The sequence below is a fragment of the Anas platyrhynchos genome, chromosome 4 (assembly GCF_047663525.1).
Source record: "Anas platyrhynchos isolate ZD024472 breed Pekin duck chromosome 4, IASCAAS_PekinDuck_T2T, whole genome shotgun sequence".
In the NCBI taxonomy this organism is placed as follows: Eukaryota; Metazoa; Chordata; class Aves; order Anseriformes; family Anatidae; genus Anas; species Anas platyrhynchos.
In genome coordinates this window covers 9195880-9213391 of record NC_092590.1, presented here as the reverse complement: position 1 = coordinate 9213391, position 17512 = coordinate 9195880, and the positions used below count along the sequence as shown (strand labels likewise).

The 17512-nt window shown below is 41.8% G+C and overlaps 1 protein-coding gene across 2 annotated transcripts in view; it reads left to right on the top strand.

Annotated features, from left to right (window-relative positions):
* The window catches only part of TET2 (tet methylcytosine dioxygenase 2), a 70047-nt gene extending 53747 nt beyond the window's left edge, over positions 1-16300 (top strand). For both annotated transcript variants that reach the window (XM_038177923.2, XM_027456819.3), the window contains exons 4-10: positions 1709-1802; positions 2789-2997; positions 3764-3914; positions 5919-6008; positions 8385-8522; positions 9874-10234; positions 11536-16300. In XM_038177923.2, the coding sequence (XP_038033851.2) occupies positions 1709-1802; positions 2789-2997; positions 3764-3914; positions 5919-6008; positions 8385-8522; positions 9874-10234; positions 11536-12941 (2449 nt within the window). In that variant the 3' untranslated portion in view covers positions 12942-16300. The remainder of the gene's footprint in view (positions 1-1708; positions 1803-2788; positions 2998-3763; positions 3915-5918; positions 6009-8384; positions 8523-9873; positions 10235-11535) is intronic.
* Positions 16301-17512: the final 1212 nt, after the last annotated feature.

Sequence of the window (17512 nt, the reverse complement as noted above, 5' to 3'; positions counted from 1 at the left end):
CCTCTTCCTTCTCCCAGTCCCTACTTCATGCTCAGTGAGTTTTGCTCCCATTTTGAAGCCAATGAGCTCTGGACTGAAAGCAAGCATGACAAACATCAGGCACAAATTCTTCTGTGACAGTTGAAGAGATGTGAGACAAAGTCCATTTCATTTGTAGTGCTCAAGATAGATCGATAGTGGCACCCACACAGCTGTCCTGCAATCCAGATCAGCAGACTGATAGAAAATGTTAAGATCGAAAAATGTTTATGTGGCTAATTAAAGAAACAAATGTATGCTATCATCCAAGACTAAGTAGGAAAAAGTGATCTAACAGTTGCCTGCAGAACATGTGTAGTACGACCTGATTTTATTTGTATAATTTCCTGCAACACTGAAATTTCACAATGAGATCACATCTAAAAATAAGTATTTTTCATTTCCTTTACACGACAGAAGTTTTAAATACAAGTAATTTGCTCTTAAATATGTCACCGAGATTTTAGTGCAAAAGCAAGAGGGATGAAAGGTCAAAAGTTCTCAAAGCAGCTTTCAATGGCTGTGTAACTCAAAGGAACTATCTTGATTGCTCCATAGGTAACAGGCAAAAAGCAGGAACACCGTGACTTAGTCCCTATGCTTGGATATATATATTAAAAAAAAAAACAACAAAAAAAAACAGCACCAATGAGAGCAGCAGATTCAAGAAAGGGAGCTGGAGGTGGAATTTGCCCAGTCCCTGAAACGCAGCCAAGTCAGCAGCGAAGCTGGAGCTGCAACTTTGCAGCCACGGAGGTCTCTAGCATGCAGGCTTCAAGCAGCAGCCTCCCCTCAGCCGCGGCATGCTCTCGGCTCAGCAGCTGGGCACCCCCAGCTGCAGCAGCCCTGGGGCGAGAATAAGCTCAGGAAAAGCTCAACAGATCTGATGCTTGCTGTTAATTCAAGACTTGCTTCACTTAGCATTTGCCATAGATTTCCACCTGGTCGGTCAGAGGGCATGGGAAGTGGATCCCCTTTGTTCTGAACAGCTTTGGGGCTCAGTTCTACCCTGAGTGCATCGTCACCTCGACTGAGTGCTACAGCAGGAGTGGAGCTTGCCTGCCTTCGTCCCCAAAAGACACACAAATGGCATCATTTGAGGGCACCTCGTGATCCTAATTCAGTATAGAAGGCTGGCAGAAGTAAATAAGTAACAATTTATGACCGGATGATAAAGTAAAGGAAATAGATATGAAGCAAATTAATCATGGCTTAACTGATTCACACTGTATCTAAGCCAGAAACAAGCACAGAAAATTAATAGAGTGACTGCTGCATGCCAGCTGTTCCATGACAACTTCATTATATAAATTTCAGAGTGATAACTGAAAATTTAACCCAGAAATTAAAGACAAATGTAAGTTTCCCTCCCAAAACAGAGAGACTTCAAGCCCACTTTTCAAAATGCCATCTATAACAACTCCTCTAGAGAAACGGTTAAAAGGTTTGGGGATATTAATGTGTTACGGGTAATTCTCACTCCGCTGTGATGTATTAAAGCCATTTGCCTCTTTTAACATGTTAATTCGCCACCATCGTAAAATCAGCCAGATAAACTGCATTGCACACCCTTCACTGTAATTCACAGTATTTATTTTTTAAGATAAGCCTGGTGAGTGTACTCCATCTTTTAAGTGTTCCTGCAGAACCAAATGAACGTGCTTATTGTACGTGTTTTTGTTTGTTTAAGATTTGGACAGAAGGGTAAAGCTATAAGGATTGAGAGGGTTGTCTACACTGGGAAAGAAGGCAAAAGTTCTCAAGGATGCCCTATTGCTAAATGGGTAAGTGATGTCCACAAAATAATGCTGATCTAGGTCAGCGTGGTGGTTCCTGCATCAGCCAGCAGTGACGTCCCTCTGTTAGCTGACACTGGGGAGCTTAAAATAGCTCGCCGCAGGGCGCCCGCAGCCCGCTCCCACCGCTGTCTCTCACACTCCATTTACTTGAGCTGCATGGAAAACAGCGAGAATAAAATTTGGCCTAAAGGTACGAAAACCCGAGAAGGGAGGCAGTTAAACTTAGATTTAAGACCCGTGACTCCAGCCGTTCTCTCTGCTGTTTAATTTTACCTCCAAATAAGCGCCGTAAGTACACCACGGTGATGTTTTGAAAACGCACTCCCAGTTGGAGCGAGGAATTAGTACACCCTCTTAGCAAACACTGCCTTACTCTGGCACAAAGCGCTGAGTGGTTTGGGTAGGCTGGGGAAAGCCGGGATGAGGAAAAGCTGATATATGATTATAAGTGCTTCTGCATGCCAGACTGCACCTTTTACAGAAATACCCACAGCACTGAGAAGCAGGGACACTTACTTGAGCCGTGTGCTGCTTTCCTCTCACTGCCATAATGTTTCTGTGAGTCAGGGCAGGCAAGGCCACAAAACAGAGCGGCTGGTGACAAGTTTAGCTGTTTAGGCATGCTAGGAAAAGGAAGAGATGTCGTACAATGACACTGCACTCATACCATAGTGCAGACTCGGGAGAATATTTCTGCTAAATCAGAGCATGGGGGATACCATGCAAAGCTGTTTTCCACCTCCATGCCATCAGTCAGCAGGCTTAGAGCTTCACTAAACGGAAGGGCTTCGTGCCCTGGCCCCTATCAGTAGAGGGGAAGAACGGCACGAGTTGCCAGAAACAAAGAGGAAGAGGGAGATAGAAGTGACCTCCCCCCACGCACACTAGTGCTGAGGTTTCCTCTCCTCTTCACATTAAGAAATGCCTTGTTTGTGTTGGGGCTCCGGGGGTGTGTGTTGCTGTGCATGCAGGTAGTCCGCAGAAGCAGTCAGGAAGAAAAGCTACTCTGCCTGGTGCGCGAGCGAGCGGGCCACACCTGTGAGACGGCGGTGATCGTGATTCTCATCCTGGTCTGGGAGGGAATCCCGACAAGCCTGGCCGACAAGCTGTATTCGGAGCTCACCGACACCCTGAGAAAGTACGGCACGCTCACCAACCGGCGCTGTGCCCTGAACGAAGAGTAAGTGACACAAGGGGTTGGCTTCAGCCGGGGACCTGGCGTCTCCGCTGGCTCTTTTCCCGTAAACGCACACACCTTCCAAACCCCTTCAGACAGTCGGAAAACCCACGAAGCTTTTGAGGAGAGCAAAGCAAATGTTTTTTAAAAGTAGGGAAAAAAACGTCTTCCCAGAGTTGTGAAGCCTCGCTGTGTATTTAAAGGAAGATGATTTAAAAGAAAATCGCAGCTGGGCCCAGGAAAGCAGACACCTTGAAATGAAAACGAGGTGCACTAAATCACACCTATGCCTACAGAAGCTAGCCTGAATCTAAAGAAATTACACTCTTTTTTCCATGTCTTTCTGACAGCAAAGAACATTTAGATCAAAATAACTTCGCGATCACTGCATTTTACATGCTGTGGCTTCATGGGTAGAGTCATGTTTCGGAAATCTTTGCCAAATGCTTGTCAGAGAGCTCCAGCTTGCAGTGCCAGCAGCATACGCCCCTCCAGGTACCATTAGTGACCCACCTGTGGAGGCTCCTTGCAGACATCCACCCTTTTGAGCTAGCCCAGGTTTCTCAGATCAAGATAGGAAACTTGCTTTCCAACCACGCAACTACTCCTTGCGATAAATTCCTCTGCTACAATTCCTCCGACTGCCTCTTCCACTTCCTCGCTATTTACCGATGGAAGGAGATCCAGGACTGGTGGTTCCCTGGCAGAACGCTGTAGGAGCACCCCGGGGTGACCAGCCTGCTGCTAACAGCTGTCTTCTCTTCTTTAGACGGACCTGTGCATGTCAAGGGCTGGACCCTGAAACTTGTGGTGCTTCATTTTCCTTTGGTTGCTCCTGGAGCATGTACTACAATGGTTGTAAGTTTGCCAGAAGCAAGATTCCGAGAAAGTTCAAGCTGATGGGGGATGATCCAAAAGAGGTTGGTGTCCATTTCTAAAATGAAAACGTGCCTCATTTGCAAGGAAATGTTTTCTGTCACTCTGCAAATAAGAGATCCAGTGCAAGAGAGCAGGGGGGCAGAGCCCTGCACGTATGTAGGGCCATTAAATGACTGCCAGTCAGAGCTGATTGATTCCAGTCACTGAGCCAGCTGAACTGACTGTCCAAATTCTGACAGCTGGTAAAAGCCCTGAGACTTGAAACCATGTTTGCAGGCTTTCACAATTAGAAGAAAGGGCACAGCCTGAATAATTGTGCCCGCATTAGGCCTGCAATCGGGCATTCCCCAGTGGCAGAGTGGAAGGTTTACCAGCTGAAGGCGTGTAACGTTGCAACTGGGAACCAGAGCAGACTGCACGGAGACTTAATGTGGCGAAACTCTGAGAGTACAATAGGAATAAGAGGCTAGGAAGCCTCGTGCTACATACAGTCTTGCCCCACTGATAGTTTCCAGGCCGGGCTCTGTGTTACAGCAAGCTGGCAACCATTTAAAACAAGTCAGAGTAAAACAGCACCAACCTTAGCTTGGACACAGGATGTCTCTGAAGCAGAGCTTTCACTATATTCTGGGATCTCACACAAATCCAAACATTTCTTGTACGTGATCAGAGAGTCAGGCATGCCTGCATGCTATGGCCTGTGCTGAAAATAGCACGCTTTATTTAGAATATCATCATAATTACCATATAGTTTTTCCTCCCTGCTGCTCCTCTGTGTCCCCCAGCATTACAAAATAGCTCTCCTTCAATCACATTGTGGCACAAAGCCTTCTTTATCATAGCTGCAATCCTAAACCCCCCAAATTTTCTAAGCTGGATACCTGGCCAGAGCTCACTAGGGCATTCTTCCAACTTGCATTCCTGGATTTGATTCCATGCAAGCCAGAGCTGGGCAAAGAGGACACTTTTACCCTCCAGTCCTGTTCCCAAAGGCAGGGGCACACATCCAGACAAGGGTCTCATAGCATAGACTCAGTTTATGGGTGATACAGACAGCACAAATAGGATCCTCACCAATAAATGCTCGAAGTTATGCTTACAAATGATAACCATACAAAAGGCCACAGCAAGATGTTCTCTGACAATTTCACAGTGTCATTTTGGAGTCCCAGATTTTAGGAGGAGATACAAAACTTTAATGTACCAAATGTCTCTCTGTCAAACCCATAGGTTCTTCACACCTTCATGAAAAAGTGTACTCCTAAAAGCCAGTACACTGCTCCATTATGCCACTGTTCTCTCTGTATTTGAAATGAAAAATAAGGGCCGCGTGTAAGCAAGGTCTTGAATTTGGAATTCTCTTCCTGAGAGTATGGGGAGCAACTCTGGAGTGTGTTACTGGGAGTACTTCATTTTTAAAGAGCCCTTCATTTTGAGAGCATGTCCATCTCCTTACAGAAGGGTGAAATGTGGTCGCTCCTACCTGCATAGCACCAACTCCTAGGTGTATCCACAATTCTTGATTGCTTGAGGACTGGGAACTTTTAGAAGGCTAATGCATTACAATAATTTTAAGTTGCTGCATGAAAAGACAATTTAAATGTGTCGAAGTGCTGTTATCACAGTGTGTAAAACCCTTAAATTAGCCGGATTAACTTGATGGAGCATTCAGATATTATTTCTCTCAAGCTTTCTAAAGAATATTATTTTCCCAAAACTCCAGTAGAGAAAATAACGAGGGTCATCATGCTTGGACCTAAAACAGCTTCATATTGAAAAATTATAAATTCTTTTTAAGATAAACCAAATTAAAATTATAGTCTGTGATATCCTCTCACAAGGATCACACTACCCTACTATTGTGTCTCTTTCAAGGCTGTGAAACAATATAATTAAAAGGAGATTCATAATAGTTATTGTCTAAACCAGAATGACCACGATCTAGACCCTTACATATCTATCACTCCATTTTAGCAGACCCCACCTTTTTAGGTCCATACATAGGGTATGGAAATGTCACTGAACTCTATTTCGTCTGCTAACAGGAAGAAAAACTAGAATCCAATTTGCAGAATCTGTCAACCCTGATGGCGCCCACCTACAAGAAGCTCGCACCTGATGCATACAACAACCAGGTATGGTGGGGGGAAAGGGAACTGGAACAGTCACACCATCTGATTTTTACCACACTTTCCCCAGCATTTTATCTCTGAGCCACACCATTCATGTACATTTTGTACCAGCCTTCCTTTGACATCTGGCTAAAGACAAATGGAAATCCTCAATGCCACTTAAAATGCTTTCAAAAGTAAAACTAGCAGAATGTTATCCACTAAATAAAGCTAATATTTTCACCTGCATAAACACAACAACATTACTTCACACTTGAGCAGAAATCCAGCTTTACAACACAAGGCTTCTGGATTTAGGGCGATTCACCAGCCAAACTAGCAAAACAGCCACAGAGACGGTTCAAGACTGGTGACAGTGTCATTAGGCAGCGAATTATATTGCACTTGAGTCTTGAAACTACAGTTTCAGTTCTGCTCTCTCAAGTGACAGTTTTCACCAAAGTAGCCATTACAGACTTGCTTTTAAAACAAAGCTTCATATACTTGCATCAAAATTTGACGCCGTACCCTTTGAAATGTGTTAACTATTGGCCTTCATTTTTATTGTTCAGGCTTGCTACCATTACAAACACTCACAGAAGTTACAGACTCCTGGCTACCAGCACCACTGCAAACTGTGACATCTTCTTTCTTTCCTGTTGACAACATTAAGCCCAGTCAAAACACTCCCTTGCTGTAGCAATCAGCACAGAACAGATTTTCCACTGTAATGCAAGCTGTAAGCTAACGTGAAACTGTCCATTTATATCTGCAGTTAAATTCACTCCTTTGCTGTGTATTTACTAGCAACTAGACAGGGTAAGCAGGTTTAGTACAGACTGATCCGATTTCACTTACCTGATCAGATAACGCTTGGAGACTCATTCTGGAGGAAACTGTGGCTACGTGCCCACTAGCTGTGGTTATCTCTCCAAATATCGTAGAGACATTCTGCAAGAGAAGAAAGGAAGAGGAAGAATTAGAAATGAGGGGGTGGTGAAAAATAAAATGGTTCTTTGCTTGGGTTGCTTTTCTTTTCTCATAAAAGTTCTTCATATAAACCGTAAGCCTGACACTAGCTGAAAATACATGTACATGCTTTCGCAAGTTCCAACTTCTACCTTAGATAATAAGCAATGTGTATAGCCTGGCCTATTTCGGGAGTTCCACGCAAACCTTGAATTTGTGGGGAAACAGAGATCAAGCTATTGTCAGTGTCTTCAAAGGGAGATGAGCAAGACCTAATTTGTATGGCTGCAGTAGCAGGTTATAAAAAGCCAAAGCTCTAACCAAAGCCAGTCCCCCTCTGAATCACAGAATATCACAAGCTGCAGATCCTGAGAAGAGATTCCAAATTCAAAACTCTGTTCTAATCCATGTCAGGACTGCAGCGGCATTAACCTCTAGAATTGGAAAGTGTCTGTTTATCCCACTGGACCCAGCAGCACATTTCATACAACCTCTGCAGCGATACATTTTAAACACACCCTTTAAATCTAACCAAATTATAACGTGGATACCATTTTGAACCACCCTCACTGGATTCCAAAGGAGTCTCCATGTTTCAAGTTTTCTTCTGATTTTTTGTTTTTAGATTCCAGTGAAGTAAATATTCCAAATATGAAAAGCAAAATTACTGTGAGCAAACTAGACATCTTTTTAGTGATCCTGGATCAAGACTTGGCAAAACTTCTAATTTCCCATTAACTTAGAACAGGAATTTCAGCAAAGCATTTTACGAATGGGGTTTCATTTCTGATTTTCTAAATATAATATGAAACTGCCATTTGGGTGAGGCTTGATCTTCCATTACAAAATTCCTTCTTTTTGTGTAAGGTTTATTGTTGCACTATAAACTCTTTGCAAAGCTCCTTAATAATGAGTACACGTATAGAAAATACGGCCTTGACTGAATTATCATTTTGGTCAGGGGTTAGTGCTGCACTAAAGCTAATGAAATAGGCTTTTAGTGTGCCAAAATATTACAAATCAAAAAGCAAATTATTATTTTTCATGAAGTCATTCTGAAGTCAGTTTTCTAAAGTCATTTTCCCTTAATAGCTTGGTGTATTTCCAGACTACACAAACACATCACTCTTGCAGTGCCAGACACCGAAACCATGCACTGTATTTGTCATGTAAAAACACAAACCGCTGGCAGGGAATCAGGAGTAATATGCACAGAAAAGTATTACTGGCCAGTTTCACAATCACAGCAGAGACACAAGGTAACAGGGAAGAAAGCAGCAAGGAGTGAAAGAGGCATATAAAACTGCCACAGAATTGCTTGATTTTATTTGCCTATGAGTCCTATGTTACCACCCCGAAGATGTTAGGAGAGCTGCCTGCTGTTCGGTGCTAAGCCCGGGTGTTGCAGCGATACCTGTTGTCTGATTGCAGATCGAGTACGAACACAGAGCACCCGAGTGTCGCCTGGGGTTAAAAGAAGGTCGCCCATTCTCCGGGGTCACTGCCTGCCTGGATTTCTGTGCTCATGCTCACAGAGACTTACACAATATGCAGAACGGGAGCACACTGGTAAGTCAGCGATGCACAGAGCCTCCTTGTTCCAGCGCTAATTGCATACAGTTAATTCATTATCTTCAGTCTGTTTAAATTTATAATTGCGTAACATAGATTGCTAAAAAAAGAAACGTTAAGCAGTAATTGAGCTAACTTATTACCCCCCTCCACAATTTTTCGTTCAACTGAATGAGACTTATGATGTATGAAAGGAAGGTTTAATATAGAACTGGTAAAGGAGAAACCGTGGAGACAATGGCAGGAAGGTTCCAGCAGGGCTGAAATGCCTGTTTCAGCGTTCCCGGAACAAAATGATTTATATTTGTCATCTTGAAATATTTTTTTATAACTACTTTGGATTATATATCTTCTAATAAAATAAAAACAGAAGCAGATGACTGCTTTTCATAACTTTCTTCCGAGGAAAGTTTAGAAAGCTGTGGATTTCATTCCTGCTTGGGATGAGAATACAGTCTGCAAGCCTTGCCACCCTTAGTAATCTATGTGCTCACTTGACACTTTTCCATTCTGAACTCCTCTGAACACTGCATCTGCAGCAACATTTCTGTACAAGATATCAGAAAAACTAGCCTTTTTTCCAATGGTTATTAGATTATTTCTGTTTCCTGCTTATTCTCTCTCTGTGATAATCCAGTAACAACTCAAATTTGCCCTGTTTCCAGGGTCTGACTTAGTTGAAAAGTCAACCACCACCAATCAAATACATGTTCCTAGCTGAGCTTTCTTCCTAAGATTGGCTGATTCAATGATTCTGCAGCAGAGTATGTCTGTATCAGCATCTTTTTCTCCACTGAGATACTCCCAATGCCTGTTTTAGCTGGAGCTAACACAGTGACCCTCCTGAAATCTTTGTGCACGTTAACGTGACTTGCTCCTTTGCAAAGTGCTGGAAGCTGCCATTGTAAGGGGGTGTGAAATACAGTGGCAGTACGTTATATTGCTCACTACTTCAAATAGGTACCTGGCTAATAATCTGCCACAGCAAACTCTTCAGTTGGGTACAAAGTCCCAGTTCTCACTGTTTTAGCTCCCTGCCCACGCGGTGCTGTGGACCACACAGTTTATTTCACTTTAGGTGACACCCGACTATACTGCTCATTTCAGTACAAGAAACAGAGATGTCTATACTTTGTGTTTCTATTTACACTGTCCAACAGAGCAATGGAAGAAGTGAAATTGCAGACTTCTTGTGATAATGCTTAAATTGAGCAGAAACTTAAAGTTTCCAAGCAACTTTCCAGATGCTGACAGTGTCAGGGCAAGGTAAAACACACCAGCTAGTATTTCAGGCAACTTCTTCTCAGACTGGTTGGAGAGAGTTACTCTAACACCCCCTTTCTGACAGGTTTGCACACTAACTAGAGAAGACAATCGTGAAATTGGCCAAACACCTGAAGATGAGCAGCTCCACGTGCTCCCGTTGTACAAAGTCTCTGATGTGGATGAGTTTGGAAGCGCTGAAGGCCAGGAGGAGAAGAAGAGGAATGGCAGCATCCAGGTCCTTACCTCCTTTCGGCGGAAAGTAAGGATGTTAGCGGAGCCCGTTAAGACGTGCCGGCAAAGGAAGCTAGAAGCAAAGAAGGCAGCTGCAGAAAAGCTTTCCTCCTTGGAGAATGGGTCTAGCAAAGCTGAAAGAGACAAGTCTGCTGCAGCACGCAACAAGCAAGGCAACGCTGAAGCGGCAAGTCACGCAAAGCAGCTAGCAGGTAAACACATGAATCTGATCAGGATCTTTATCAAGTGGTAAGCTTCCTAGAAACTGAGGCCATTTACAATGAGTCTCTAGAAAACCATTTTTCACAGCACAAGAATGTTTTAAACAAAAAGCAAAGAGCATTTTTGAATGTAAATAGCAATATTGTATGTTTATAAATATTAGAATGCCAAATGGTGGTCAACTCAGAGAAGCAAATAAAAAAGAAAAAAAACAGACATGAGAAAGCCATGACTGGATAGCTGACACCTGTAGAAGTCAGGTGCTTCTACAAACTCAATGTATTGCAAAGTTTAAAAGACTGCTGGTGCTAGGAGCTGTGAAGAGAAGTGTGTGATGTTGCTGCTAAAGAAAATGTGACCTGCACATCACTCGCTGTCTGCCACTGTTGCAGAGAACATCATAATCTGAGTGGATTCTAGCCTAGCCTCTTTACCACTGTATATACAAATACTCTGCTTCAAGACCAAAAGCAGAGCAGAGGTTTTTCCATAGTGGATTAAGAATTTAAAAATCCATTTAACAACCCCTGGCAGTTCCCATCAGTAGATTTAGAATCCTGGGCAAAGGAGTTCCTCCCTCGTGACTGTTTGATTGTTACAGCAGCTTCCACAGAGAGGAATAAAGCGATACCTCCAAGGCTGCCCAAAAGGTCACCGGGATACCTATGAATAGAAGTCAGCTGTCCTGTGACCCAGGCTGGGGCTCTAACCATTAAACTATGCCACTTTAATGAGTGATGGCTTTTCCCTCGTGCCTTCAATTAATCTCACTTGGTACTGAAATGTTCCCTCTCTCAGTGAATGTCACCTTTGTTATTTTATTTTATTTGTTTAACGTTAAGCTAGGGTCATTTCTTTTTGAGGCAGTTCTATAAATATAGATGTAGCAGAATTTATTTATTTATCCTTGGGGAAAAGAAGGTCACCCTGTGCATGGCTTTTTGGGAGCACTTTGATGCTCCATTTCATGGGCTACTTAAATGATGATTCAACTCTTTGGACTTTGTGCATGTGACTCTGAACAGATTGCACTGTCCTCTCTTCCCCGTTGCTGCTAGCATCTGATCTCGCTGGATGCAGGCCAAAAAGGAAGAGTAGCCTTAGTATTTATTCAGCTTCTTAAAGCGTGGCATTTGAGATATGAGAAAGGGAACCTCTGTTAACGTATCATATGATAGACTTTTCTTAGAAAACTCACAGATATTTATCATGAGGAATCTATACAGTATGCGTTTAAAAAAAGAAAAAAGAAGAAAAAAGCTTGCTTGTTCTTTTCTTTTCACGTCTACAGATCTTTTACGCCTTTCAGGACCAGCCTCACAACAGCAGCAGCAACATCCCCAGCGCACTCTCCCTAACAGCTCCCAGTCAAATCCTATTAATTCTTACTCGGGTTCAGGTTCTGCAAATCTGTATGTAAGGTTGCCTAATCCAGCCGGTGGTTATCCCAGCTCTTCATACACTTCAGATCCCTATGGAGGGTCGGCTCCCATGAACCTTTACACCACCTCATCACAGCCTGCGGGGTCTTATTTGAATTCTTCCAGTCCCATGAACCCTTATTCAGGATCGTTAAGTCAAAATAACCAGTATCCACCCTACCCATGCAATGGAAACATGCCGATGGACAACTGCCCCTCTTACTTGGGCTCCTACCCCTCCCAGCATCAGCACGTGGACTTGTATAGCTGTCAGAGCCAAGACCCTATGTCTAAACTAAGCCTGCCACCCATTCAAACATTATACCAGCACAGGTTTGGGAGTAACCAGAGTTTTGGTCCCAAATACTTGAATTACGGAAACCAAAATATGCAGGTCGACTCTTTCAGTAATTGTACCATTAGACCAAATGTACACCACGTAGGGTCTTTTTCCTCTTACTCCACCCACGAGGCTGATGGCCATTTTATGGAGGTAGCCTCGAGGCTCAAATCTAATCTGAGTAATCCAAGCATGGACTATGCCTCCATGAATAAAAACACTGAACATCACCATGTGCAACCCCCGCCACATTTAGCACACGACTACCATCCCGCTCCAAATATGTTCAGTGGTCCTCCTAATTCGTTGCACCTCCAAAACAAGGATAGCGAAATGATCTCCCATGCAGTCAATGGTTTGTCTAGCATGCTTCCAGGTCAAAACCACGATAGGACTACTCCCCAAGGCGGTTTAGAGAAAACCGATGTGCTGAATCCTGAAAAAGCAGAGGATCCCGATGAAGTCTGGTCCGATAGTGAACAGAGCTTCCTGGATCCAGAAATTGGAGGAGTGGCAGTTGCTCCATCTCATGGGTCAATTCTCATAGAGTGTGCAAAGCGCGAGCTCCATGCAACGACCCCCCTCAAAAACCCCAACAGGAACCATCCCACCAGAATATCCCTTGTCTTTTACCAGCACAAGAGCATGAACGAGCCGAAACACGGCCTGGCTCTGTGGGAGGCCAAAATGGCTGAGAAGGCAAGAGAGAAGGAAGAGGAGTGTGAGAAATACGGTCCAGACTACGTGCCTCAGAAATCTTACGGCAAAAAAGCGAAGCGGGAGCCTGCTGAGCCACACGAAGCCTCGGAGCCAACGTACGTGCGCTTCATCAAGTCTCTTGCACAACGGACGCTGTCGGTCACCACAGACTCCACAGTAACGACATCTCCATATGCCTTTACACGGGTTACAGGGCCTTACAACAGATATATCTAACTTCACACCTTCGTTGGTTACCTCATCTGAAAAAAAAAAGAAACAACAACTCATCAGTAGGGTAGTTCTCGTTTAGGTTTTGGGGAAGGCAAGGGTGGAGGAGAAAGCAGTGTTTTCATTAAACTCATCGGTGGAAAAAACCTCGGCACACCAGCATAAAGAGGTAATCTCACTAGCGCACTTCTTTTCCACTGGTTTTTAAGTGGTCACAGATGGCATGTAGGAAACAAGACCAAAGCATCCTATGCAAAAACAAAAAAAAACAAAAACAAAACAAAAAGTGTTTCACAATTTACATTTGAAAACACTGGCTCCATTACTGAAAGAGAGAATCTGCAAATGGATTTTTTTTTTTCTTACAGTTTTGCACATCTGTGACCACTTTTAATGTCATTGAGTTTGCATAGTCATGGAACAGGAGCAAAAAAAAAACAAAATCCTAAAAAATAATACTGTAGTATTCCAACTGCAGGAATCTTAAAATAACATCTGGTGCTGAATCTACGATGTACTGAAATACTGGAATTATGGCTTTTTAACATGCAGTTTTTACTGTAATCTTATTAGTCTCTTGATTTTATTTAACAAAGTAGATACGTATAAAACGTAATGAATAGACAGCAAAACACTGAATTTGTTTGGATATTCTAAAAACATGGTGCTATCTAAGAGAACGGTGTCTTTATTTTAACAGTCAAGCAGTTATTGCCTTTATAACGATTAAAATGTCAATGATGTATTCAAATGTTCTTCGACAACAGGGAGGACCTTTTCATTCATGTATGTATTGAATTTACCTGGTGTTAAAATAAGCTTACTTTTTAACATATGGGAATTACAAAGACCTCTGGATTTTGCTCATCCAGTCAAGTCCTAGAAAAGGACAATAAAATATAGAGAGAGATATTTTTTTTTAAAATAGTGTTTCAAAAGCACTTTGTCTACCTAAGCTTGGCAACTTGAACAATGCTAAGGTACTAAGACATTAAAAAAAAAAAAAAAAGAGTTTACTTTGATTTTAAAAATGCAAAGATAATTTTTTTAAAATAAAAAAAAAAAAAGCTTTTAAATACTTTTGTTTTAGCCGTGCATCTGCTAGTGGGCTACATATCCATTTTTAATACAGTCAGTTATGGTAAAAATGGGGCTTACTGGATATAAGGGAATACTTTAGTACACAAAACACATGTTTTTCTGGTGCTCATCTCACACAGCTATACTGTAAACTGTTTTCTACAATTATGACAAGTTCATTGCTCAAATATGTACAGTTTTAAGGAAAGAATTTTATATTAACCACAGGTAATAATTAGCAGCATGCAACAGACTACAACTAGTTAGCTTGGGCTTCTGCTGTTTTTAAAGATCTGTATGCTCTTCAACTATTGAATGGCAGACTGCTTTTGTGTTGATAATTATGTACATTGTGGTGTAAGTCATTTCTCGGTGCAAGTGTCCTCTTTTCCAGGAAGATTGAGCAGACCGATGCCTACACAAGATGAATGAAACAGGGTTAGTTCTGTGTGATTCCGTTGATTAAATAGAAAAAAAAAATAGGCAGCTGGCTTGCTGTGGTGGTTTTAAAACATTAATTTCTATTAAAAAAAGCAGGAGAGTTGTATAGTAAATTAAATTGTAAACAAAACTTTTTTTAACGCAATGCTTTAGTATTTTAGTACTGTAAAAATATTAAATCTATATATATTTGGGTTTTGAGCTGAATTCACATCATGGTGCTACTCAGCCTGCTACAAATATATCATAATGTGAGCTAAAAATACATTAAAAGGTTTGAGTGATGTTCCTACTTGTCATATACCTCAACACTAGTTTGGCAATAGGATATTGAACTGAGTGTGAAAGTTTATATATTGTATACCATCTTTTTTCCCCCAATAGCCTTTGAAAAAAAAAAAAAAAAAAAAACTCTCTCAATACTTGACATTTTAGCAAGTATAACTTGAACTTCAACTTTTTTTTTTTTTTTGGTTCTAAAAATTCAGGGATATTTCAGCTCATGTTCTCCTATGCCAACGTGTCACCTGTGTGTATGTAAAGCTGTTGTAGGTTAAATATATTATTCTTTTTCTTTTCTTTTCTTTTTTTTTTTTCCTCCTTCAGGGATTTAATGCTTTTCTTTTGAATCCCTTCTCTAATTTTCCTTGTACATGTATTGATGTAACTAAAACTAATTTTGTAAATTCGTTAGCTCTTTTTATTGTAATGAAAGTGTTTAAGAGATTTAGAATGTTTTGCCTGTTTCAAACGAATAAACAAAAGAAAGTAGAATGCACTGAGCTGATTAAAGGGAAAAATGTAAGGCAGGGGTTTGGCAAGTGACTGTTTGCTAGAGTTTTTCAAGTCACTCTCTAAACAAGGCTTCTTGGATACTGTAATAAATAAAATAAAATAAAGTATAAAAAGGTACAGTCTGTACAAGGGCTTCCCTAAACATGCAAACCTCCATGTCCCAGATATATCTTGTGCAATATACTGTAAGATTAAGTTTGGTCAAAAGAAATTTTATCTAACAGAATCACAACCTAACTCGAGTAAATCAAAGGAGGCCTTTGGGTTTAATGGTCAAATATTTATTATGGCAATTTTTTATTTTTTTTTTTAATTCTCAGTCTGTGACTTTACCCACTGCATTGAAACAAAAGTTTCGCCTTTTTAAAGAAAAAAATTTAATGATGGTTATGTGTCAGATTAATTAAATCCTTCCTAATCTTCATCTTTTGGTGATTATGTTTTAAGTCCTATATGATTCATCTGATCCCCAGTAGACGTTTGGTTAACATGCCGTGCACTGTCATTTGCCAAACTGCTGGCAGCAAGAGCAGGAAGCTTAGTTGGTGAAGCAGTTATGTATTGTAAATACCCGAACTGTAATTTTTGGTGTACAGAACCCTGCCTCAGTTGGATCGAATGACAAAGCAGACATAAAAATGCTTGTATAGGATTATCAGGTTGACTATAGCCATACTTGAAGATGCTTCTGAGTGGTGTCAACTTTACTTGAATGAATTTTTCATCTTGATTGACGCACAGTGGTATAAAGTTCACTTCTAAAGCTAGTGGTTAACTTGTGTAGGAAACTTTAGCAGTTTGACACTAAGGTAATGAACTTCTGTGTGCATTTTCTATGCTTATGTTCTACTTTTTTTTTTTTTTTTACTTTAGTTTCATTCATTTTCATGAAATGTTTGGTATGTCTATAAAAAGAATCTGAGGATGGTTATAAATACTGTAAGTATTGTAATGTAATGCAGGTTATTTGAAAGCTGTTTATTATTATATCATTCCTGATAACGCTGAGATGTGGGTGTTTTTAATAAAATTTATATTTATTTAATGCACTCTAAGTCTGTCTTGGAGAACCTTGTCTTTCCCTGTCACTTTTATCAGTCAGCAACAACAGCAGCGTGCCGAAACCGGAGCCCTAGTGCCAACCACAGGCCAGGAGCCCTGCAGGGACCGGATGACAATTAACAGGGCTGGGGAAGCTGCTAGCTGGAGAAATTAAAGCTGGTATGAGAAACAAAGGAAGCTGCATACTTCAGCAGCCTCGAAATTGAGCGCATTGAGTGCTGCACGGGGATACAGCCTTTCCTGAGCTTCAGAAGCAGCAGGAAAGAAGCAGGCCCAAACTTCTCAGCAAGGCATCCACGCACACCGCACTGTTTCAGCCCCCCTCTGTCCTCCTCAGCTGCAAAGCTTAAATGAAACACATCATCAGGCTCCACACCAGGAGACCCAGACACCAGGCTTATTGCTAGGTCTGCTCTGACTCCAGCCTTTAAAGATTTCAGGCACTACTATTTCAGCACAGGCTACTGCTAAATAAAATCCGTGGCTGAAGTGATGGAGGGAGGTGTTTTTAGGGACAGGAGGAGGCTGTAGAGCATCATCGCTGGCTTCTTCCTGGTATCTCTGGACACATGAATGTGGCACGCTCACTGCTGGAATCTGCTTGCTGCTCAGCTAACAGCCACAAATACACACCTGGCAGAGGCAGGACAAGGGGGAGTCTGGGGTTCGGATGGTTTTTTGGGTGTTTATCTCATGTTTAGGCATTTTTTAGTTGGTTTCTAATTACTCCAAGTGTCAGGATGCTCCAGCGGATAGTACTAAGAAACAGTAAAACGATAAAATAAAATCTCATGTGTAATTTAAATCAAACCATCTAGGGAAAAAAAAAAAAAAAGCAGTAAGAAAAGATGCCTAAATGAATACCAGGACACAAGTTGCGGGCACTAGACAAAAAGCATATTTTCACAGTCCCTTCTTTTAACTTCAAGGGATGTCAGGACTGAAACCTGCAATATTCTCCCCTGTGAGAAGAGGCAGAAATTGCTCTCTCTGTGGCTGCAAAACGGCGCTGCGACAATCAGCACTTTCATGCTTTTCAGGCTCGCTTTTTTGAAGCCCCCAGGTCTGCTGTCAACCCCGGTTACCCCATCCATCAGTGCTGTGCACCTCGGGAAAGCCCCCGCGCTCCCTACATTTATATGGCTAAGCGTCTTGGGGAATCAGTGATTTAAAACTCAGGAAAGCTGTGATGTTCACCC